The sequence below is a fragment of the Artibeus jamaicensis genome, unplaced genomic scaffold, assembly GCF_021234435.1.
Source record: "Artibeus jamaicensis isolate MK-2021 breed Jamaican fruit bat unplaced genomic scaffold, CSHL_Jam_final scaffold_804, whole genome shotgun sequence".
NCBI lineage: Eukaryota > Metazoa > Chordata > Mammalia > Chiroptera > Phyllostomidae > Artibeus > Artibeus jamaicensis.
The window spans coordinates 783864-808434 of record NW_026522055.1 but is presented as its reverse complement, the minus strand read 5'-3'; the positions used below and the strand labels follow the sequence as shown (position 1 = coordinate 808434).

General features: G+C 51.7%; 3 protein-coding genes across 3 annotated transcripts; all 3 read left to right on the top strand.

Moving 5' to 3' along the window:
* LOC119046028 (orphan sodium- and chloride-dependent neurotransmitter transporter NTT5-like) lies at positions 1 to 9793 on the top strand. Its single transcript, XM_053659674.1, has 10 exons — positions 1 to 337; positions 709 to 866; positions 1021 to 1147; positions 1300 to 1475; positions 2228 to 2469; positions 4329 to 4515; positions 5127 to 5328; positions 5435 to 5594; positions 9125 to 9287; positions 9524 to 9793. Exons 1-10 carry the CDS (start codon positions 1 to 3, stop codon positions 9791 to 9793), a joined length of 2022 nt encoding a protein of 673 aa, XP_053515649.1.
* A 4461-nt stretch (positions 9794 to 14254) lies between these two features.
* On the top strand, positions 14255 to 15481 carry LOC128626591 (sodium-dependent neutral amino acid transporter SLC6A17-like). Its single transcript, XM_053659673.1, has 4 exons — positions 14255 to 14493; positions 14646 to 14803; positions 14919 to 15051; positions 15192 to 15481. The coding sequence occupies exons 1-4, from the start codon at positions 14283 to 14285 to the stop codon at positions 15476 to 15478; spliced, it is 789 nt and encodes a 262-aa protein (XP_053515648.1). The 5' UTR covers positions 14255 to 14282; the 3' UTR covers positions 15479 to 15481.
* A 1156-nt stretch (positions 15482 to 16637) lies between these two features.
* LOC119046029 (orphan sodium- and chloride-dependent neurotransmitter transporter NTT5-like) lies at positions 16638 to 24308 on the top strand. The gene is made up of 7 exons (XM_037140948.2): positions 16638 to 16652; positions 16791 to 17029; positions 21740 to 21926; positions 22343 to 22538; positions 22673 to 22832; positions 23210 to 23375; positions 23588 to 24308. The coding sequence occupies exons 1-7, from the start codon at positions 16638 to 16640 to the stop codon at positions 24080 to 24082; spliced, it is 1458 nt and encodes a 485-aa protein (XP_036996843.2). The 3' UTR covers positions 24083 to 24308.
* The last annotated feature ends 263 nt before the right edge of the window (positions 24309 to 24571 follow it).

The following is a 24571-nucleotide window of genomic DNA, read 5'->3' as shown; positions in this document are numbered from 1 at the left end:
ATGGAGGACTTCGATGACACCTCCCAAATGTCTAGAGCTTCAGATTCCAAACCGCCCATGTCTACTTTCTCACAGTCCAAGATTCTAAAGTCGGCGTCGTTGTCTGTGGAATCAGGTAGGGAGGGACAGACTTTTGATCGCTCCTCAACCGTGTCTGAGGACAATTATCTCAAAGAAGTGGAGGCCATAAGCACAGATGAGGCAGAGGATGCTGCCGCTGCCACTGACCGACCGTGCTGGGACAATAAGATGGAGTACCTCTTGGCCCAGGTGGGCTTCTCCGTGGGGCCGACCTCCATCTGGCGCTTTCCTTATCTGTTTTATCACAATGGACGTGGTGAGTCTGGGGACCGGGGATCTTGGGCCCAGGAAGGGGCGAGTTCTTGGAGATTGAAAGGGGCTGAGGAGTTGGGGTCATCAAGGGGGCAGAAGGCAAGCACATGAACAGAAGGACATTGGGAGGGTGGAAGGCGGGGTATTTGAAGACTTGGGCTTATCAGGATGCTGGGGTCTGGGTCTTCTAGGAACTGGGGGCCCAGGGACTGGCCACCTGGGACTGTGAGGGATGTGGAAATCGTTGAAGCCTGATGCCTGTGGCCCTGACGGAGGTCACTGGTAGGGAACGTGTTTTCCTGGACTGACCCCCAAAAGTCCAGGCGCTGAAAGGCCAGATGTTTCTCAGAGCCGCTCCTTAAATCCCCTGCACAGGGAGCTTTCTCCTCATCTACATCTTTATGCTGCTCTTCATCGAGATCCCTCTGCTCCTGCTGGAGATGGCGGCTGGCCAGAGGATGCGCAAGGGCAGCATTGGCGTGTGGAAGGTCATCAGTCCCTGGACTGGTGGCGTGGGGTACACCAATTTCGTGGTGAGGAGCCCTGGGCTGAGCAGGCCCGCCCTTCATCCCCATCACCCTGGAGTGGGTTCCGTGGGTCAAGTCCCTTCAGCTCCCTCTGTCAAATCCGCTCCCTGTGGCCGGCTTGCCTTCCTCCCCCGCCTCCAGCAGTCTCCGTGATCCCTAGGTCTGCTTCATCGTGGGCTTGTACTACAGCACGTTCGTAGCTTGGTGTCTCTTCTGCTTGGTTGAGTCTTTTCAGTTGCCACTGCCTTGGGCAATGTGCCCGTTGCTGAGGAACTCCAGTAATTTTGGTGAGGAGAGAGGGAAGACAGGGCAAGCGGGAGAGTTGAGAAGAGGCCAGGGGAGTGAAGGGAAAAGAGGATTGTGGAGAGACTAGGGGCAGGCACAGGGGAGAAGGGGGGCACCTGGTCTTGCCGTTTCCTCCACGGCCAGTTCACCTCAGATCCCAAATGCACACGGACAAATCCCACCACCTACTTCTGGTACGAGCAAGCCTTGAAGGCCACGGACGAAATCGAGATCGGCGGGCTGCCTGTCATGCATCTCGGCGTCTCTCTCTTTGTGACCTGGTTAGTGGTCTGCATCTCCATGATCAAAGGGCTCAAGTCCACCAGGAAGGTGAGGGGCCCTCTGACGTACTAATTCAATGGACCCCAGAGACCCCAAATGTTCTCCCAACCTGATAGCTGGAGGTCTCTGGCTTCTTACTCATCTTAATCGGACTTCTGATTCCCCATAGTTTTTAAAAAATATTTTATTTATTTTTTAGAGGTATTGTAATATATACATATATTTTTAAAGATTTTATTTACTTTGAGAGAGAGAGAGAAGAAGGGAGGAAGAGAGGGAGAGAAACATTGATGTGTGAGAGATACAGTTGCCTCTCACACACACCTAACTTGAAGACCTGGCCTGCAACTCAGGGAGGTGCCGTGACTGGGAATCGAACCACCATCCTTTCAGTTCCTAGGCCAGCAGCCAATCCACTGAGCCACACCAGCTGGGGGCGTGACTCCCCCTAGTTTTGGCCCTTTTATCCCAGCTTCCGCCTTTGCTGAACTCTCCGAGGCGCACTTCCTCCCCAGATGCTGTACGTCTTGGTACTCCTTCCCTACATCATCCTCTTCTGTGTCTTTATCCGGAGCCTCATGCTGACCGGGGCGGAATATGGTCTGAAGAGTTTATTGGCTGCCAAGGTGAGGTGCCCCTACCCTTTAATCCTTGTCTCCCTCCATTGGGGGTGTCAGGAACAGTATGACTCCCTGTCTGGTAGAGGCCCTCTTAGCTCCTGCTTTCACTCCCTTCTTCTCATCTTCCATCCCGCCACCCCCCACTTCCCATCCTGACTCCCTCGGCCCTTCTCCCCGCAGGTGCCGGCCCTGTACTCTCTGAAAGTGTGGAGTCACACAAGCTACCACCTCTTCCTGTCCATGGGCTCCGGCTTGGGCGGCTTCACCGCCATCAGCTCCTACGTGACCCGGTCCAACAATTGTGTCGTGGATGCCTTAACCGTGTCCCTGCTCAACCTGCTGACCTCAGTGATGGCCACGATGTTTGTATTTGCCATAATGGGCCACCTGGCCACACAGGCCAACGAACAGTGTTACCTGAAGTGAGCTCCGTCTTTCATGGGGCCCGTCATCGCAAACAGCGGAGTCTCAGGAGTAGCTCACAGACATCCAACCTAGGCCCCCCCCCCACAACCCCGTTTCTCAGGGATGCTGGCTCGGTCAACATGGGTCCCTCAAGTGAGGGCGTCCTAAACCTTAGGGACACTTAAAATCTCTGTATCTCTTTAAGAGCTGTCTTTCTAAACTAGAAAAACCCCAAACTTGGAGGGTTTTAAAGGTGTTTTTTGCCTGTTTGCCCCATTCTTAAACTGGAGGCTACTATGGGAGAATTAGGGGATCCCTTCGGCTGGACCATTAGACCAAAACCATGGGGGCACCCGCGGCACCAGAGCCTCCATCGCCTCTCCTCTGTTTTCTTCTCCTGTGGTATTCGTTTCAAAAAACACTCATCAGATATTTATTGATATAACAGCCCGTATCTGCCAGCCCCCGCGTGGAGTTGCAGAAACACAGCCGACGGTGAATCAGACCATCTTCCTGATTTCAGAAAAATCACGGTTTTCTGAAGAAGCAGATGCTAAACAGATCATCACAAACTAGATAATAACTGACCTTAGAACGGATAAGGAGCCAGAGGAGGGAGTTTCTGACTTCCTGGAGGCAGTCAGAGAAGGCTTCCTGGTGGAGGCAGTTCTGAGCTGACCTTGTCTCCTGACAAATAACCGGTGCTCATATTCTCTCAAATATTATGCACTCATAGACCAATATATAAAACTACACCATTTTTGGCCCTGGCTGGTGTAGCTCAGTGCACTGAGCACGGGCCTGCGTGCGAACCAGACAATTGAGGTTCGATTCCCAGTCCAGGCACATGCCTGGGTTGCAGGCCGGTTCCCTGAAGGCCAGTTCCCAGCAGGGAACGCACAAGAGGCAACCATACATTGATGTTTCTCTCCCTCTCTCCTTCCCTTGCCCTCTAAAGATAAACAAATAAAATCTTTTAAAAAACCCCACCATTTTTTAAATAATTGGATCATAGTATACTACTTTCTGCAACTAGTTGATTTGACCTTATAAACATAAATCTTTTTAAAAAATATTTTATTTATTTTTAGAGAGAGGGGAGGGGAAGGAAAAGAGAGGGAGAGAAACATCAATGTGTGGTTGCCTCTCGCACGCCCCCTACTGGGGACCTGGCCCACAACCTAGGCATGTGCATTGACTTGGAATTGAACTGGCGACCCCTTGGTACACATGCCGGCACTCAAGCCACTGAGCCACAGCAGCCAGGGCTAAACATAGACCTTGAATAGCTTTCCATGGCAGCCAATAGAGTTCAGAGAGCTGAGCGAGGATTCGTAGGGATTTGCCATATGGAGAACGGGTGTTGGGAGAGAACTGGGGTAGAATGAATGAGGGCAGAGTAGGGTGGGTCTGGGCAGAGAGAGTATCACGTACACACCGAGACCAGGTTCGGCACGGCAAGCGGAAGGCTCACTAGCTGACTGTGGCTGGAGTGTCCCAGATGAAGCCACTGTGAGTTAAGAGATTGGAGAGGCCAACAAGTCAAGAAATCGGAGTCGCTTCAATGTCAGCCTGTGGTTTTTCCAGGAGGGGATGAGGGTCCTGGAACCCTCAATGCTACCTCGGGGAAGACCCATTCAGGGGTCCATGAAGTCAGTAGCTCTCTGGCCTCACACGGACACCCCTGTGATGGGGGCCCTGGGGGTCAGGCCACACGCACGGGCCGTGATTCTCAGGACCTCAGCTTCTGCACAGCCTTTACTTCAAACCAGACCGGAAACCAAGCTAGTGATTTCCCTTCTCACCTACAATAGAAGAGCGGAGAGGTTGTCTCAAAGGCCAAAATGGTTTCAAAGGATTCTACCCCTGTCCCCAGGAATGCTGAGCAAGTGATGAATCTGGTGTCTGCCGGGCTGCTGCCCCCTGAGCTCGGCCTCCCTGACGGCCTGCATCGAGACTTGAGCTCCAGCTACCCAATGTGGTTCGGCGCGCTCCCGGAACGGGTCAGAAGCGAGCTTGTACCCTATTTGTCCAATTGTGAATTATCTCAGCAGTTGGAGAAGGTAGGCAGGGGAGGGTGGAATCCGGGAGGGTGGGGCCCTAGAGCTCCCTTCACTCCCCCAGGGCGCTAGAAATAGCAGCTCTGCTTGTCTGTCTGTAGCGGCCAGTAGGGCGTTCCCAGCAGCACCCTGGACGACCAAGACGACCTTGGCCGTCTCCTTTTGGGAGAAGCCAACTGTAGTCTCTACAGCACCGAGTACTCAAGGTCCCACAAGCCCGTTCAGCGCAACACAGAACAGTTCGTTGCTAGACCAGCGGCTGTTGTAGGAAGAAGCCCTTTGCTTCAAGGCCTGAGGAGCATGATAACGTCCATGAGCGGCTCTGGCTGGTGTGGCTCAGTGGATTGAGCCCCGGCCTGTGAACCAAAGGGTCGCCGGTTGGATTCCCAGTCAGGGCACATGCCTGAGTTGCAAACTAGGTCCCCAGTAGTGGATGCGTGAGAGGCAACCACACACTGATGGTTCCCTCCCTCTGTTTCTCCCCTGCCTTCCCCTCTGACTAAAAATAAAGAAAAAAAAAGCGCTACAGACAGTTTCCTAGGAGGGGACAGGAGTGAAGCGAGGACCCTGTAGACGGAGCTCTGAGCCCTCCCCACGCCTCCCTTCACTCCCAGGTGATAAAGGGTCCAGGTGTGCCCCTCGTGGCCATTACCATCATCACCTCTGTGTTTTCCGAATCCCCCTGGTGGGCCGTCATCATCTTCGTGTTTCTGGTGACCATGGGACTGAGCACCATGATAGGGATCTTGCAGGGCATCGTCACCCCCCTCCAGGACACCTTCTCGTCCACTAGGAAACACCCAGAGATGCTCACAGGTACCCTGACCTAGGGCCCCACTCCCACCCGTGGCCACCGCTGATAATGAACCCCAGGGGACTCCCAAGGCCCGGCGCACATCCCGAGTCTGCTTTGTCCCTCCAGTGGGCCTCTGTGTGCTCATGTTCCTGGGCAGCCTCGTGTTCGTGAGGCCCTCGGGCAGCTACTACGTGACCCTGCTGGACGATTACTGGGCGCCTCTCTCCGTCACCTGCATTCTCATCCTGGAGAACGTGGCCATAGCCTGGATCTATGGGGCCAGGAGGTGAGGTCCCAAGCCCAGAATCTCTCTTGAGGTGCCCACACAACTAAGGACCCTGAGGAAGCAAAGGCCCTCTCACCCTCGCCAGCAGCTGTCTGCCCCCAGGGTCACGGCCAGCTCCCGGGGAGGCGGGAAGGAGAAAGGCGCGGGCTGGCTTCCGGGGGCACTTGATGTAAAATAGCAAAGCGGTGAATAGCCTATATCAAGCCCTAGGTGCTCCCCAGCCCTACTTTAAAAAAGAAACACTTTTTAAGATTTTCTTGAGACTTCCGCCAAGATGGAGGTTTAGCTGGATGTGCCTGCCTCCTCCCACAACCAAGTTTAGGGACAACTAAATACTAGCATCACAAAACACAACCAGAACACGGAAAACTGAATTTTTCGGAAGTCCGCTAACAACAAATTCTTCAGCCTGACCTAGGTAAGGGGCGAAACCGGCCTCCGGTGAGGACTTACAAAGGAGGGCTCGGTCGGACCGGGCGCGGAATCCGGGCGCGCGAATCCGGGCGCGCAAATCCAGTCGCGCCGGTTCCAAACCCAGGATTGGACCTGGTGAGCCGCCGAGCACCCCACCGGGGGAGCGACACAGTGGGGAGGCGGTGGCAACGAATTGACTGTGGTTGCCTGGGTGCGCACGAGTGAGGGAGTGAGCAGTTGGACCAGCCCGGCGGCGGCGGCGGCGGCGGCGGCGGTGGCGGCCCGCCATTTCCCGCTCTGACCACGCCCCCACATACAGCGTCACAACCCAGCGACCTGGGACTCCAAGGCGCCGCTTGTCCCACTTAAAGGGCCAGAACAGACCAAAAATGTCGCAGGCAGAACTCAAAGCCCCAGAGATAAATCTAAATGACGAAGAAATAGCAAAACTCTCAGACGCACAGTTTAAAAGACTGGTCATCACCTTCCTTACAGATTTGGTGGTTTACAGCCACAAATTAGAGAAACATATGGAGGCTAAATTAAGGGAAATGAATGGAATTCCACAGGAATCCCATAGAGATGAAAAGGAAACTGGGACTCAAATCAATGCAGTGGTCCAGAAGAAAGCAAATAATGGACAAGCAGAAAAGAGTCAAGGAGCAAGAATTCAAAGAAATGAGGAGAGTCTTAGGAACCTCCAGGACATCTTTAAACGCTCCAATATCCGAATTATAGGGGTACCAGAAGGGGGAAAGACACAACCACCAGTGGAAAAACTATTTGAACAAATAATAAAAGAAAATTTCCCCAATCTGGCAAAGGAAATAGACTTCCAAGAAATCCAAGAAGCCCAGAGAGTGCCAAAAAAGTTGGACTCAAGAAGAAACACACCAAGGCATATTATAATTACATTAGCCAAAAATTAAAATGAAGGAAAGAATCCTAGAAGCAGCAAGAGCTAAAGGGACAATCACCTACAAAGGAGTCCCCATCAGGCTGTCAGCAGATTTCTCAAAAGAGACCTTACAAGCAAGAAGGGGCTGGAAAGAAATATTCCAAGTCATGAAATCTAAGGACCTACAACCAAGATTGCTCTACCCAGCAAAACTTTCATTTAGAATGGAAGGACAGATAAGGTGCTTCTCAGATAAGACCAAATTCAAGGAGTTCATCATCACCAAGCCCTTATTATATGAAATGTTAAAGGGACTTATCTAAGAAAAAGAAGATAAAGAAACATGAACAGTGAAAGGACAACAAATCCACAGTTATTAACAACCACACCTAAAACGAAAGCAAACCAAAGGACAGCTACAGCAGGAGTGGAAACATAGAAATGAAGATCTCAAGGAGGGTTAGCAACAGGGGAATGGGAGGAGGAGATGGGGGGAGAAGGGTACAGAAAACAGGTAGCATAGACAGTAGATAGAAAATAGATGGGGGGCGAGAATAGTTTGGGAAATTTAGAACCTAAAGGACTTGAGACACATGGACATAAACTAAAGGGGGTAATGGTGGGGTTGGGGGGGCAGGGTGGAGGGGAATGGAGGGGGGGAATAGAACAACTGTAACAGCATAATCAATTCAAAAAATAAATAAATTTAATTAAAAAAAAAAAAAAAAAAGATTTTCTTTATTTACTTTTAAACAGGGGAAGGGAGAGAGAAAGAGAGGGGGAGAAACATCAATGTGTGGCTGCCTCTCCTACGCCCCCTACTGGGGACCCGGCCCACAGCCCAACTATGTGCCCTGACTGGGAATCCAACTGGTGACCCTTTGGTTCGCAGACCACTGCTCAATCCACTGAGCCACACCAGCCAGGGCGCTAGGCCTCCCTTTCACCAGGGTAGTCAGGACCCTTGCTTCTCAAAGTGTGTTCTGTGGACCAGCAGCATTGGCATCACCTGGAAGCTTATTAGAAATGCGCAGCCTCAGGCTCCGCCCCAGACCTTGGCACCTGCGGCTGCGTTTTAACAAAACCCCTCAGGGGTTGGTACACATGCTAACACTTGAAAAGCATGGCATCGTCCCAGGGTGGTGGCGTTCCCAGGTGATAGTGGTTTTGGCATCGGCTGGCTCGTTCGCATGCTCGCCTGTGCTCACATATTTCTGAGGGCTTCCCATGCGCCAGGCAGGCCTCGCGAGGAGTGCTGGGGATACTGGGATACATTGTCTTTGGGTTCTTCTCTCAGAATCCAAAGACGAAGACAGAAAAGCAGATTCTTGGGCAGGGCAATAAGCCTGTGGCAGAGGCAGACAAGGGCACTGTAGAAATGCAGACTGCCAGCTAAAGACCGAAGAGTTGGCCAAGGAGGAGATGCCCAAACGGAATCTAGACAGGTCCCTGGCTGGTGTGGCTCAGTGGATTGAGCGCCGGCCTGCGAACCAAAGGATCGCAGTTCGCTTCCTAGTCAGGGCACATGCCTGGGTTGTGGGCCAGGTCCCCAGTAGGGGGCGCATGAGAAGCAGCCACACATTGATGTTTCTCCCCATTCATGTTTCTCTTCCCCTCTCCCGCCCTCACCCTCCATTACTCCTTTGCCTAAGATAAAGAAATAAAATCTAGACAGGTGAAGGGAAGGGCATTCTGGGCGGCCGGAACCAGACTTGCCCATGTGACAGGTTTAAGAAGCTGTACCAAAGAAAGCAGCGTGGGCTTGAGGAAACGACCTAAGTGTACTTTGGCCCGTGTGAGGCCCTCACGCTTTCACCCTGAAGGTGAAGAGAGATAGTTGTTTTTTTTTTTTAATCCTGGGGCTGGGACAGAAATTAGCCCGCAAAGGGACAGATTAGAGGGGAGAAGACTGGTTTGAAAGTAAACAGGGATGGGGGTGTCCAACCTTTTGGGGTCTCTGGGCCACCCTGGAAGAAGAGTCGTCTTGGGCCACACAGCAAATCCACTGCTACACGTAATCATAAAAAAAACCTCCTCATGTTTTAAGTACATTTACGATTTTGTGTTGGGCCGCAATTCATAGCCATCCTGGGCTGCAGATTGGACACCCCTTGAACTGTGGGGGGATCTCTCCTAGGCTAGGTTCAGACGGACCCCGCCCCTAAGACTGGGCAAGGCTCCACCGGCCCTTCCGAAGCCTTCCCACCCTCCCGCCCAGGTTCCTCGCAGACCTGATTATCATACTGGGCCGCCCCATCTTCCCGATCTATTACTGGCTGTGGTGCTATGTGACACCCTTTATGCTGCTAACCCTGTTGGCCAGTACCCTTCACTCCCTGCATCTGACTCCCACCACCTACTTGGCCTGGAACTCCAGCACGGTGAGCCTCCTCCTCAGGCCCCAGATCTCAGACACCCCCCCCCCCGCCCTGCTTAGGGAGTGGGGACAGACCTTTCAACCCGCTTTTGCCTGCGGGACTGAACCATCTCCTTCCCTGGGGATTCCGTTATGCAGTCGCTTGCCTGGGGTCCTCTCCCCCATCCCTCTTGTGCATCTCACTTCAGACAACCTGGACCCTCTCACCCTTCCTCCCCCTTTCTCCCCCTTTCTCCACAGTCCACTGAAATAGTCCGCCGTTATCCATCATGGGCCAAAGTCTTGCTCACAATCCTCAGTGCCATTACCGTCCTGCCTATCCCTGCCTACTTCTTGTATATACTCTTGCACGAGTGTTCCCCAGTCTCCAAGATGCGCAGCCAGTCCTTGGTTATCTTTACACCCAAAGCTGAAAGGACGTCATCAGAGCACCGTCCACGGCTTCCTGTGGGCCAAAGCAAAAAGAAGAATAAAATCCGTACCCGGGAAAAACCACTTTCTGCCATGTAAGTAACCCCTCCTGGCGATAAATACTTGGCTCATTCGGCATAACCTCACTGGTTTTTCGAAGTGGAACTCTTGGCTGGCGAGTTGAACTTAGAAGAGGTAAAGGCAGCTGCCCTGGCTGATGCGGCTCATTGGATTGAGTGCCAGCCTGCAAGCCCAGGGGTCGCCAGTTGGATTCCTAGGTGGCATGCCGGGTCCCCAGTAGGGGGCGCGCGAGAGGCGACCACACATTGGCGTTTCTCTCCCTCTACGTCTCCTTCTCTTCCCCTCTCTCTAAAAATGAATAAATAAACTCTTTTTTAAAATGTCTACCACAGGGGCTTAAAAGTTGATAGAAATTCATGTGCTTTTCCTCAGATGGTTTCGGGCCCTGAAGAGTATTTAGCCAGGGATGACGGGGAGAGCGGAAGCTGACTGCAGACAGAAGAGGGCCAGCGGAGGACTTCTTCCAGGGCAACGGGACAATACAATGAGAGAAACCAAACATACTATATTGTAAGACACCCAAACTCTATAATAAATTATATTTTAACGGTCCTCTTTCATTGCATAGGCCAGCTTACAAGGAATCGAGGGACATCTTTAGATCTTCAGTCTAACACTCTCCCAACTGAGCTATTTCGGCCAGAGGTAAGGGACATTTTTAAGAGGCCAAAATGAAGCCGTAGCTCGAATTCCGAGAGACAAACAAATGGTAAAGCTAGTAACTGCTTTCAGGCAGTTGCCACTCTCTGGTAACTTAGAGAGTTTGATTTTGCAGGTAGGGACAGACAGAGCCTTGGGTCCATGAAAGAAAAGGAGACCCCCATTCGTAGAGTGTTGAAGAGCGCTGCTCTCTATGAAAGAGGTAGGTCCTATCTCTGATCAGAGGGGGAAGTCCTGTCTTTTTTGAGAATGTAACCCTAAACCATTTCTCACATTAAGATTGGTTCAGCCCTGGCTGGTGTAGCTCAGTGGATTGAGCACGGGCCTGTGAAGCAAAGGGTTGCCAGTTCAATTCCTAGTCAGGGCACATGCCTGGGTTGCAGGCCAGGTCCCCAGTAGGGGACACATGAGAGGCAACCACACACTGATGTTTCTCTCCCACTCTTTCTCCTTCCCTTCCCCTCTCTAAAAATAATTTTTTTTTTAAAAAAAGATTGGTTCAAATTTGCACAGGTTCTATAGTATGAAACCCAAATTGAGTTGAATATAAAGGCTGCTTGGTGGATAGGCCCTTGTTCCCAGGACCTGCCCCCAAAATGAATACAAATAACCTCTGGGGGAAACACAGCCTCCACCAGGAATTCCCCAGAGAAACTTTGAATGAACACGAGGTCACCAAAAGAAGTCACAAGATTCTCCAGAAAACAAGGCGCCCTGGGGAGGACTAGCAGAACCAACAAGAGGTGGAACCAGACCCATAAAGACCTAACACAGCAGAATTGTCAGGTACACAACATAAAAGAAATATGCTTAACATAAAGGCAAAAAGAGGTAGATGAAATGAAGAACGAGGAAGAAGAGATTCTCCTCAAGAATCAGGATATTCGAAAAAGAATATTTACAAATAATAAAAAAAATCATTGAGATTAAAAATATCAATGGATGGGTTAAAAAAAACAATTAGAGCCCTGGCTGGTGTAGCTCAGTGGATTGAGCATGGCCTGTGAACCAGAGGATCGCAGTTCGATTCCCAGTCAGGGCACATGCCTGGGTTGCAGGCAGGTTCCCTGCAGGCCAGTTCCCTGCAGGGGATGCACTAGAGGCAACCATACATTGCTCTCCCTCTCTCCTTCCCCTCTAAAGACAAATAAATAAAATCTTAAAAAAAAAAAAACAGTTAGAAAACTGGGCAAGGAGAAACACATGACGAAATTAGCCATAATGCAGCAGAGAGAAATGACGGTATTGCAAATGTGAGATTAAGAAGGTCGTGGGAGAAGGTCCAACACGCACCTAATAGGAGTCAGAAAAAAGCGCATTGCAAGAAGAGAGGTGAGGTCTTGTGCAAAGAGGAAAAGGCGAACATTTTCTGAAATCTAGGGAAATAATAATGGTTAATTTGTAAGCTGACACAGAGTCAACTACAACTGAAAAACAAGGAAATGACTTACACTAAAAAATGAAAATAGCCCTGACTGTTTTAAAATCGTCAGCGCTGAAACAGGCCCCACCTGGGGTCCTGCCTTGGCTCTCCCCTTACCTCAACCCAGGAAGGGGGTCAGCACTAGGTCTCCTAGCCCCACTATGAGCCCGCCCGCGGGTGGCCTCACTGCCCAACACAAGGCCAGATCCACACGGGAACCTGGGGCTCCCAGAATCCTCCCAGGGTCAACTGGAAGAGAAGATACTCCTGGGAGTCCGGGATGATGGGGTGGGAAGGGGTGGGTAAAAGTGAACAGTGTCTCTCATCTGAGCGCACAGCACGTCACGTTTCAGCGCTCGAGGAAACCGCGAGGAAGGGGCACCCCCCCCCCCGAGAGGCGAGCCAAGGGCCCACGCGAATGAATGAACAGGGGCAAGGAATGAAGCGCGGCCGAGCGGGCGGCCTGTAGGGGGCGCCTGAGCCTCTCCAAGTGAATCGTCTAAATCGCCCTCCTGCTGCAGCGAAATAATCAAACTGCCTGTGGTTCCCGAAGCGGTGGCTCCCGGGGACCCTCGGCCTCTCATCGCTCGCGCACAGCCCCCGCCCCCGCTGGTGCCCGCGGAAGCGACGGGTCTTCTCTGGACTCGCGCGTCAGTGGCGGGTACGGGGTGGGGGGCGGGGGGGCGGTGCGGTGCGGTGCGGTAGTTCTGGCCTCAGCCCCTGACCTCTCCGGGAGCCAGGCGCCCGTTCCTCCGCCCAGGGCCCCTCCACCTCTGGACCCAGGCCTCCGAGCCTCCCCTCCCGTCTCCCTTTCCACGAATTTAGGGCCCCCGACGCCCTGAGTCTGGGAGGGGAGGTTCGGTCGGTAAACGCCAGTGGGTGGCAGGAGTCTGGTGGCGCATCTGGCCCCGCAACCGCCTCTCGTGTCCTCCGCCTTCCTCCGTCCTCACCGAGGCTGAAGTCGCGGGTGGGCAGGCCCTGGAGAGACACCGCCTTCCCAGCAGGTGACCCGGGCTGGGGCCGGTGCGGTGGGGCGCTGTGTGCGCGTCCCTCAGGGGGACAGGAAGGCAGGGAGCGAAGAGCCAGGCAGCACCGGACTGGTGACAGGGCCGTCACCCCAGGCGGGTGCTCCGGGGCTGGGCGCACAGCTCCGGGGGGTGAAGGCCGAGGGAGCGTGGGCGGCAGAGGGAAGGGCGGGCGCAAGGCAGGGCGAGAGGTGGGAGCAGGAGCCGGAAGCCACAGCTGATCAGGAAGGGTCCTGCGAGCTAAACCGATCAGGGCTGGCAGGACCCCCGGGAAGGTTTCGGCCAGTGATCGGGTTTGTATAAGGACTCTGGCATATTAAGCAGCTATTAAAATACTTTAAAGAAGACGAAGTAGCCCTGGCTGGTATAGTATAGCCCAGTGGATTGAGCAGGGACCTGTGAAGCAAAGGGTCGCCGGTTTGATTCCCAGTCAGGGCACATGCCTGGGTTGCAGGCCAGGTCCCCAGTGGGGACCACATGAGAGGCAACCACACAGATATTTCTCTCCCTCTCTTTCTCCTTCCCTTCCCCTCTCTCTAAAAATAAATAAATAAAATATTTTTAAAAAGAAGATGAAGTAGCTATTAAGTACTTTTTAAAATTTGTAATTAGGAAAATACTCATGGTATAACAGAAGTAAACATACATAGATGTCTCTAATGTGTAATGTACACACCTGTTCATAAAGTATATACTAATATATATTTATCTACTATGTGCTTAACTATGTTGAATAAGATATAGTCAATAATACTTATTCAACTGACAGCACTTTTAGGAAAGCTCTCGCTTTGTCTTCCTCTGATCACACCCGGAGTTTAGGACCCACTAAATTCCAGATGATTGCTCCATTTTTTTTTATTGATAGTGTTGTAAAGCATAGATTATTTCACAATCTGACTGGCCGGTGTTCATACCATAACAGTTATTACATTTTTTAAAGATGTTATTTATTTATTTTTAGAGAGGAGAAGGGAGGGAGAAAGAAAGGGAGGGAAACATCAGTGTGTGGTTGCCTCTCATGCGCCCCCTACTGGGGACCCGGCCCGCAACCCAGGCACAGTGCCCTGACTGGGAATAGAACCAGCGACCCTTAGCTTCGCAGTCCAGCACTCATTCCACTGAGCCACACCAGCTCGGACAGTTATTAAATATTTTGAAACTCTTCTGTTTTTGTAAGATGAGAAAAAGCTGAGTCCCAGAGAGATGAAAGTATTTTCCCAAAGTCGATCCTTAGTGAGAGAAGGGTTAAGATATAACCTCTGGCCCTGGTTGCTCAGAAATCTTCTTTCTCGTGGAGTTTGGCAGTCTGGTATCTGAGACAGGTATTCTTAAAGCCTGCTATTCTTGGTGACCCCAAGATTCCCCCAGGAGTTAGGGGACCTGTGGGAAGAAAGCCATGGATCCAGTCAAAGACACAGAAAAGCAAGAGCCCCAAACCTCCAGATCCCTGACCCTGAAGCTCACAACCAAGGAAACTCTGGCCTCCAAGACCCAGAGCTCCTTTGTGCAGACTAAAAGCACCGAGACTCTCTTGATCCAGCTGGCCTTCACCATCGGGCTCGGCAACCTGTGGCGTTTCCCTTATCTGTGTCAACAGAATGGAGGAGGTAAGGCCCGGGATGCAGCTCCCGAGGTGGAGGGAGGGGTCGGAAGGATGCAAGGCAGGCATGTGGGGAGGGCAGCCAGACTCCCGGGGAGAAAGACGAGGGTTGCCAGGACCCTTGGCTGCCTGAGCAGAGCTCCCGCCTTCCTTCTGCAGGCGACTTTATCCTGGTGTACCTCTTCATGCTCCTCTTGTTTGGGATCCCCCTCTTGTACATGGAGATGATCGTCGGGCAGTGGCTGCGCATGGACAACGTTCAGCTGTGGAAGCAGCTGGTCCCCTGGATGGGCGGCATTGGCTACGCCAACGTTCTGGTGACTAAGGGGCCTGGCCAGGAGCCGTCCTGGCTTCCCCCCTGGGGGTCTCCAAGCCTCCCCCGCGCCCGTCTGTACCCTGCTCACCCCTCCAGCCCACGATGTCCACCCGCAGGTATGCGTCTTGGTAAGCATGTATCATAGCGCCATCGTCGGCTGGAGCCTTGCTTACCTGCGCTACTCCTTCCATTATCCCCTGCCCTGGACCACATGCCCTCGGACAACGAACAAGACCTTCAACATCACCCGTGAGAAGAGGGAGCGAGAGGGTTGGCAGGGCGCAGGGAGGCATGGGCGCCAAGGAGCGAGAGACAGGGAGAGCTGAGGGGGGGGAGGGGAGAACAGGGCCGGGCTCCAGGCCAGTGTCCCGAGCGCCTGTGTCCCACAGGCTTCTCCTGCCTTAATACTGTGACCCCCCAGTACTTCTGGTACCACATCGCCCTGACCATCTCCGACCAACTGGAGGAAGGGGTCCAGGCCCTCGTCCCCAAACTTACCCTGAACATCTTCACAGTCTGGTTGATCCTCTTCATTTTCATGAGCGTAGGGATAAAGGCCTCACTGACGGTAAGCCCCCCACCATGCCCGGACCTCCTCACCTTTGCACATCCTGACAACCCAGGGATCCCTGTCCCCACGCCGTCCAACTCCTTCCCGACCACCTCTCTTCTCTGACCCCCACATGCACCCAGAGGACAAGCTGAGGTATGACCCCCCGCAAGCCTCTCCAGCGGGGGTCCTGAGGATGATGGTCTTCCTGAAGGCAGCTGTGTCCGTCACTCTTAACAGAGACCTGTCTGTCTCCCTCTTTCCTGCCGCCCAGCCCCACACCACCACACACACAGACCTGCAGACACACAGCCTCACGCCCAGCCTGGCACCTTCCACCTTCCTGCCTTTGTAAAGGGCCCGTGAACCCCCAGAGGAGGCGGTGGGCATCCATTCCTTTCAGAATTTCCTGCTGAGACCACTTTATTCCAGCCCATCCTTCCAACTCGTCCTCTTGGCACCCGGGACATTTATGTCTTTAGATCCCTTTAGGTAACTTGACCAACATCTTCTGGCCCCTGCGTCTTTGCGGGCGGTCAGCGTCCACCCAGCATCCCCGAAGGCGGGCTCCACTCACCGCCTCTTCTCAGCCTCCCACTAAGGGATTTACTTAAATAAGCCACGCCCACTAAGGCGGATATACCGAAGGCTTAGTAGGAGTACCCCAGGGGAGGGGGAGGATGAGGGGTTTACCTTACCTACCCCAGAACAAAAACCAACAAACCAACCCCAAACTTAAAAATTCCCACTAGCCATGTTGCTTTCTCCCAAAGCCTCTCCCCAGTTTTATCTCCTCCCCCTTCACCTATGAAATCATTCCCCGCAGCCCTTGCACCCCCCACACCCGCCCAGCTCCCTGCTCTTGGAAGTTCAGAGGCCACAAAACCAAGGTCCGTGATAAATGGTGTCCCAGCGCACCACTGTTGAAACGCCATCTGTGTTTTTGGCCTCTGTCATCCCTCAACAGCTTATTGGTGGATTTTCCCCCCAAACAATATTGCTGTCTCGCTAGAATGATCCCCCTAAAGCTCCCTCGCGTTGCACCCGGGCCACCTGAACACTGTTCACCGCGCCTCTCCACTCCTGCTCACCTGTCTCCTCGCCCCGCCCCTGTCGCCCCGCCCCCTGTCTCCTCGCTCCGCCCCGCCCCCTCTTGACTTCCGGTTTCTGTCCCGACCCACCCGGCCAGAACCTGTTTTTTTCGATATTCCTCCCCTATGTCCTCGTCATCTGCCTGCTGATCCGAGGTCTGTTCTTGGAAGGCGCAGCCGCCAGCCTCATGAGTATGGTGACCACACAGGTGAGGCTGGGGACCCCACACTCCCACCCTCTCGTGGCTCCCCAGAACTTCTCCAAACGTCCTTCCCCTCCACCTCCTTTCCTTCCGCCCCAGCCTGCCCCTCTGGCCTCTCATTGGTGGTCCCATCTCCACCCACAGCTCTCTGCCTGGGCCTCGCTGGACATGTGGCGGGAGGCAGGAGGCCACGTGCTCTATTCCCTGGGCCTGGGAATGGGCACCATCATCAACATCTTCTGCAAGGCCGGAGGCCAGAATTTTATCCAAGTGGCCTGCATGGTGGCCCTGGCCAACCTGGTGGCCTCGTTGCTGACCACATCCCTCATCTTTATAGTGCTGGGCTTCTGGACAACCAGCAGTGGTGAAGCCTGTGTTAGGAGGTAGGTAAGGAATCACGGCTTTGGCAGTCCACGGAAAGGTCCCCCTCCCTGCACCTTGGCAACACCCCGGCCCAAGGGCTGTCAAACTCAAACCTCTCCAATACCAGTGATGATGACCAGGATAACACCTCATTTACATGAATAACTCAGAGAAAACAGCCAAAAAGGGAATGTTCTGGTAGCCACCCCGTTAGAGATAAGAAAGTAGAGTCTCAGAGACATGACTGCACAAAGACATCCCGGAAATTGCAAAGGGTGTGCAAAGGATTTCCAAGTCAATTTCTTCACTCAGGGCAGACGCCAGTACAGCTCTCTGAGCCCCCGCCAGAGGCTACTGGCCTAGCCCGAATCCCAGTCACTCCTGGGCCTGGGGTGCATTCAGGCACTGGGATTTATTTAGAGGGGAAGGGAAGGACAAAGGAGAGAAATATCAATGCATGGCTGCCCCTCATGTGTCCCCTGCTAGGAACTGGCCTGCAACCCAGGCATGTGCCCTGACTGGGAACCGAACTGTGATCCTCTGGTTCACAGGCCTGCCCTCGATCCACTGAGCTACACCAGCCAGGGCAGGCACTGGGATTTTTAAAGCTCCCAGGTGGAATCGCTCTTTCCAGGTAGGATGTTGAAGGATGCAAAAGTGCAATGCTTCCATAGTAGCAGCAATTATAAGTGTGGATAAAAGAAAAATCATGCCCTGACTGGTGTAGCTCAGTGGATTGAGCACAGGCCTGCAAACCAAACAACCACGGTTCAATTCCCAGTCAGGGCACATGCCTGGGTTGCAGGCCAGTTCCAAGCAGGAGACACGCGAGAGGCAACCATACATTGATATTTCTTTCCTTCTCTCCTTCCCTTCCCCTCTAAAGATAAATAAATAAAATCTTTCAAAAAAAGGAAAAAAATCGCATTTTCTTATAAAGTCATTGAAGAGCCAAGGGCATAAAGAAGCCCTAATGAAATAAATCCTAGAGAGTAAGGAGCCCATCACTAGTGAGCAAAGAGCTATGCACGCCTTTACGTCTGGGGGTAAGTGCTTCTTCCGGTGCCACGTGAGTGGGAGAGCAGGCCTGCCCCAGACAGACTTTGCACAGCTAAGAAGAAGCCATCCAAGCATTTAATGTTAGTACAGGCTGCCCATAGCTATTGGAATCTCAAAGAGCCCCCAACACACAGATACATTGCTTGACCCAACAAATTGCTTCCAGAAATTTGGCTGAAGCGGCGGAAGGAGACAAGGGCTAGCAAGCAGAGGAAGTTGGACGCAGTCTTAATGGTGCTCAGGTTTATGGCCCCACTGCAGTTAAATACAAAGGTAAAGCCAAAACAGCCCTGGCTGGTGCGGCTCAGTGGATTGAGCGCCAGACTGCGAAGTAAAGGGTGGCTGGTTCAAGTCTCCTCTCTCTACAAATAAATAAAATCTATAATTAAAAAAAAAAGATAAAGCCAAAAAAGCTAAAGCTACAATCTAACCCACTCTGGCTCACATAATGACAACATCAGAGATATTATTCCCTGCTGGGGTTGCAGAAAGCTGGGGGCATGGCTCCAAGGGTAAAGCGAGCTCCCCTTAGGTCTAGAGGAGGGCAGAGGGAAAAACTCGACTAAATAATGCTATCACCCTGCCCCAGATCAACCCAACTCAACTAGAAAAATCTTAATAATTGGTGCTTATCCAAGCGCCTGTTGAAATAAAAGGCTTAAACTCATTGAAACTAAACAAAAAAGACATATGCCTTTCTCCATTATTCCTTTAAATAAATGTGCAGCATAAAATTAAAAGTCTCAAGATATTCCAAAACCCAGGAAAATGCTACCCATGGCCGAGAGAAAAAAGACGCACAGATTATCCACACATGAGAATTAGCAGATAAGCCCTGGCTGGTGTGGCTCTGTGAATTAAGTGCCAGCCTGTGTAGCAAAAGGTCACCAGTTTGATTCCCAGTCAGGGCACATGCCTGGGTTGCAGGCCAGGTCCCCAGTAGGGGGCGTGTGAGAGGCAACCACACATTGATGTTTCTTTCCCTCTCCCTTCCCCTCTGTCTAAAAATAAATAAAACCACCTTTAAAAATAAAATAAAAGACCATTAAAAAAAGAATTAGCAGACAAGGACTTTAAAGCTACTATTCTCATTATTAAATTCCTTAACATATTATAAATATGTTAAGGGTTTGATGTAAAAGATGAATAACATGTATGAGGACAATGGGAACATTTTCGGAAAGATATGGGAGCTAAAGAAGAACCCCGTGAAAATTTTAGAACTTAAAATGTACATGAAAACACAGTTTCACTGACTGTTTGATAGAGGTTGGAACCAGCAGAATAAAAAACACAAAAAACCAGTTAACTTGAAGACAGCTAAACAGAACCTAAAGTGAAGCAGAGGGTGGAAAAAAGAATGAGAAAAACTTAACCAGAGCACCAGTGACCTGTATGACTAGCATATGTATCATTGGAGTTGCAGAGGAAAGGAAAGAGATTTGGGGCAGAATTTCTTTTTTAAATAGTGAGCAAATTTCCAGATCTTATTAAAAGCATCATTTCTGAGATCTCAGAAGCTCAGAAAATCCAAACACAAAGGCTAAATACAAAAAGACCACACCTGGGCACATTGTGTTCAAACTTCCAAAAGGTAAATATAAGTAGAACGTAGCTCGGTTGGTTGGAGCATCGTCTTGTACTCCAAAAGGTTGGGGGTTCAATTCCTGGTCAGGGTGTGTATGGGAGGCAACCAGTCCATGTTTCTCTCTCACATCGACGTTTCTCTTTCTCTCCCTTCCTCTCTCTAAAAATCAATAAACATTTAAAAAATAATTTTTAAAAAAGGAATTAAAAAAGGACATTGCCTACAGTAGAACTATGATAAGAATTATGGCTAACTTCTCATGAGAAACAATGGAAGTCAGAAGACAATGAAATGAAATATATATATATTTTTTTAAGATTTTATTTATTTATCTTTAGAGGGGAAAGGAAGGAGAGAGGGAGAGAACTGGCCTGCAACCCAGGCATGTACCCTGACTGGGAATCGAACCGTGGTTGCTTGGTTCCCAGGCCCGCGCTCAATCCACTGAGCTACACCAGCCAGGGCTGAAATGAAATATTTTAGAATACGGAAAGGATCTGTCAACCTCGAGTTCTACATCCGGCAAAAATATCCTTTAACAATGAAAGTGACATGGAGACATTTTCAGATTAAGATGAGAGAATTCATCACCAACAAGTCTCTACCAAGATAGTACTAAGTGAAATTCTTGAGACTAAATGGAAATAATTCCGTTTTGGTTTCTATTAGATTTTACAAAAGTATGCAATTGGAAAAGCAGTTTCACATACCCAAGTTTTTCCAAATGTATTTAAAAGTTTCCCAGTACCTGAAAAACTTATCCTTTAAATTTTATCTTATTTTGTTAAGATTTTATTTATTTATTTATTTGTAGAGAGATGGGAAGGGAAGGAGAAAGAGAGGGAGAGAAACATCAATGTGTGGTTGCCTCTCACACGCCCCCTACTGGGGACCTGGCTCGCAACCCACGCATGCGCCCTGACTGGGAATCAAACTGGTGACCCTCTCCCTCACAGGCCACTGAATCCACTGAGTCACACCAGCCAGAGCTCTTTTGAATTTTAAATTAATTAAAAGTTCATTTAATGTAAAATGTATTTTGCCTTGGTCATATTAGCCACAGTTCAAGTACTCATAGCCACTTCTTTTTAAAATATATTTTATTATGCTATTACAGTTGTTCCATTTCCCCCCCTTAGTTCATGGGTCGTACATACGTTTTTTGGCTTCTCCATTTCCTGTACTATTCTTAACCTCCCCCTGTCTATTTTCTACCTACCATTTATGCTACTTATTCTCTGTACCTTTTCCCTCTTTCTCCCCCTCACCCTCCCCTGCTGATAACCCTCCATGTAATCTCCATTTCTGTGATTCTGTTCCTGTTCTAGTTGTTTGTTTAGTTTCTTTTTTCTTTTCTTTTCTTTTTATTTTCTAAAATATTTTATTTATTTATCTTTAGAGAGGAAGGGAAGGAGAGAAGGAGAGAAATATCAATGTATGGTTGCCTCTCATGTGTCCCCTGCTCGGAACTGGCCTGCAACCCAGGCATGTGCCCTGACTGGGAATCGAACCTCGATTGTCTGGTTCGCAGGCCCATGCTCAATCCACTGAGCTACACCAGCCAGGGCTATATAAATATTTATGTACTTCATAACAGAGTTTCAGAATAAAGAAAAAAATTTTCAGTGCTAAAGCAAGAAACAGGTAAATCCATAATCTCAGATAAATCCATAATTGTAGTTGGAAATGTCAACGATTCCCTCTCAGTAGCTGATAGAAAAGAAAGAAACTCCAGATTGAAAATATCAGGAATAAAAAGGGGACCATCACTCTAGATTCTGTAGTCATTAAATGGGTAGTAATGAAATATCAGGATCAAATTTACACCAACAAATTCAATCACTTAAAGGAGATGGACCAGCTTCTGAAGAGGCACACACATCTGCCCCTTAGCTGGAACCCTCAGGTGACTCACCTCAAGTCCATGGGACTCATTTCCGGTGCCTGTCCAGTTGCCCTTGTCCAGGCGCACTCACCTTGGGCAACCTGGTTTCCCTTCCAGGCCTCGGTTTCCCTGGTTTATCCATAGCAGAAGGGCCAGCCTGGTCTCCACCACCTTTCCTCTCCTTTCCTTCCCCTTCAGGAGTGTCATAAATCTGATGAATCTGATAGACAAGGGGATCCTGCCCCAGGATGTCAGGCCTCCCAAACACATCCTGCTCCTGGCCCCGCTGGACTACCAAAACTGGATCGAAAACCTCCCCGAACACCTCAAGTACCAGGTCATCCGCGTCGCCCCACCCTGCAGCATCAGGACCCTGGAGGAAAAGGTGTGTTTGTGGGGGCGGGAAAGCGCTTCCCAAAGGCCCCAGAAGACAATGGGAAATGCGTTTCTCAGGAGCTTCCTGCCCCTCCCCCCAGGCATCTTCTGAGGCAGGTAACAGTTACAATCACACTTTCACCCCCACTTTGTGTGTATCAGGGCCTCTGCTAAGTTGTCACTCTACTTGTATTCTTACACCAACCCTAGGACTCCTATTGTTATAGGAGGAAACTGAGGCCCCAAGAGGTGAAGCTCACACAGCTTGTGAAACCAAGAAGGGCAAACACGCAGTGCCCTGCCACTTACTATCCACCTGTGCCTCTTGCCACTGCCCTAGACAGACATTGCTAATCGATTGCGGCACAATTTCCCCCCCCCCCCCATCCAGATGTTCTAGTACCTCAGAGCCCTTCTCCCCCACAGTTCATGCAGGGCCCTGGCCTGGTATTTGCAGCCTTCTCCCAAGCCATCTCGTTGCTCCCCAGTGCCTCTCTCTGGGCCATCCTCTTCTTCCTTGTCCTGTTCATCATGGGACTGAGCACCTTGATGAAAATCTTGGAAGGCATTGCCTTTCCCCTCCAGAACTCCATCTTCAGGCAGCAGCCCTTGCTGCTCTCAGGTACTGGGCATCCTCCGGTGAAAACCCTGCCCTCCCCGCACCAGGCCACCCCCATCTCCAGGGCTCACTGGGGCCCCTGACCGAGCGAGCCCTACACACTGACCTCAGTGTGGCCAAACCTGCCTCTGCCTCAGCGATCATCTGCCTGGGAGGTTTTATGGGCAGCCTCGTCTTCACCAGTCAGCCAGGCAGCTACATTCTGTCCTTGTTTGATGAGCACGTGGTCCCACTGGTCCTCATCATCATCGTGGCCTTCCAGAACGTAACTCTGGCCTGGGTCTATGGAGCTAACAGGTAATGTCCAAGTCCCAGGGTCTTCCCAGCCAGGGACCCCATCCCAGGTCTCCGAGGAGAGTTGGGGGACAATCTGAGAGCCAGGGGTGGGGTGCGGCTGGAGGGAGTGATCTGAGGGGAGAGACTGGATGGGTCCTGAGGGAGCAGCAGTCAGGACTTAGGGTTCTCAGGTTCCCCTGTTGCTGGAGCAGTGCCTGCCCACTGGACTGGGGGATCCTCACAGGGACATCAGCTGCAGGCCTCCCCCTCGGACAGGGCCTGGCAGGACTCAGCGTCCTGTCTCCTGGGTTGAGAACTTGTGAGAGAAGCAGAGGGCTGGTGGGCCTGTTCTCTGGAGGGCTCCATCCCAGATGCCACACCCAATGCCCCCACCCCAGGTTCAGGGAAGAAATGTATGGCGATCTGGGCCACCTGATGTGGTCCTTCTTCGCCTTCCTGTGGCGCTTTGTGACCCTGCTCGGACTGCTGTTCCTCTTCATCCTGTGCCTCACGAGTCTGTTCTCGAACACACCCCCTCACTACATCTCCTGGAACAGCAGCCTGGTGAGACCCCCCAACCCTGTCCTCCCACCCCCATCTTGGAGACCCTCGGTCAGACCTCCCGTCCCACGGGGACCCTAGATCTGTGCTCCTGCGACCTCCAGGGGCCCCCAGTCAGCTCCCCCCACCCCTGGGGAATCTTATCCTCCACATCCCATGGACTAAAACTCCACCAACACCTCTTCCCCCCACCCTGACACCTCCTCTGCCTCTAGAGCCAAGAAGTGACACGACCCTACCTGCCCAGCACCCGGGGCTGGGTCACCCTCCTCAGCATCCTCACCTGCCTGCCCATCCCAGTACACCCGCTGCGGCAGTGGTGGTACTTCCAGGACCACGAGGTCAAAGAGCCCTTCGGAAAGATGCCAAGTCAAAAGTTAAACTTGTCCACCAGGCCCTCACTGTGGTCTAACCACGACAAAGAGAAGGTCAGCTTCAAGTCCCAGGACAGAAGGCTCGAGGGCTCGACGCGCATGCTCTCCCTGCCCTTGGCCAGATCGTCGAAACTGGACTCCCTGTGGCAGTTCAGTCTGCCCTGGAGCCGGCACAGCACGTCAGGCTCCGGGTTCAGCCTGCCTCTCTTCTCCTTGACCTCCGTCTTTCCCATGAGGAACCAGCGCACTTCGAGGCAAACGAACCCAAACTCAACAGTCACGCTCAACAGTGACAGAAGCGGAGACGCCGAGGAAGAAACTGAGTCTCTTCAGTAACTGGTGACCTCCGCCCATTTTTCCAAGGAGCAAATCCGTCCCATCACTGGCAGCCTTGAAGCCCATTTTGCTACGGGAATCCTTCCTGATGCTGCCAGACAGGAAGGGGAGGGGCGCTTGGAAAACTTACCTAGCAACCGATGACGTCCTGGTTTGGCCTTGGGAGGAAACGGACCGTCCGGGAGCCTGTTCCTGTCCTGGAATTGCACCGATTCTGCTAAGTGGAACACCCTGCTCTGAGATTGGAGAAGAATCAACGGAAGCAGATTCAATTGCACGGGCTCTCAGGGCTGGACCTACTGGCCCCGTCCTCCCTGCGAAGTGGAGGGCCCGCTCTTAGGCCTGATGGGACAGGCTTCCCCGCATTTTCCAGGAGCTAACTTCCCAGTTATCATGGAGAGAGACGCTGTTCTCTCCAACCCCCACCTCCACCGCCAAACTGGATCGATGGGTGACGAACTCCTGCGGGGCTGCCCTCACAGACTGGGG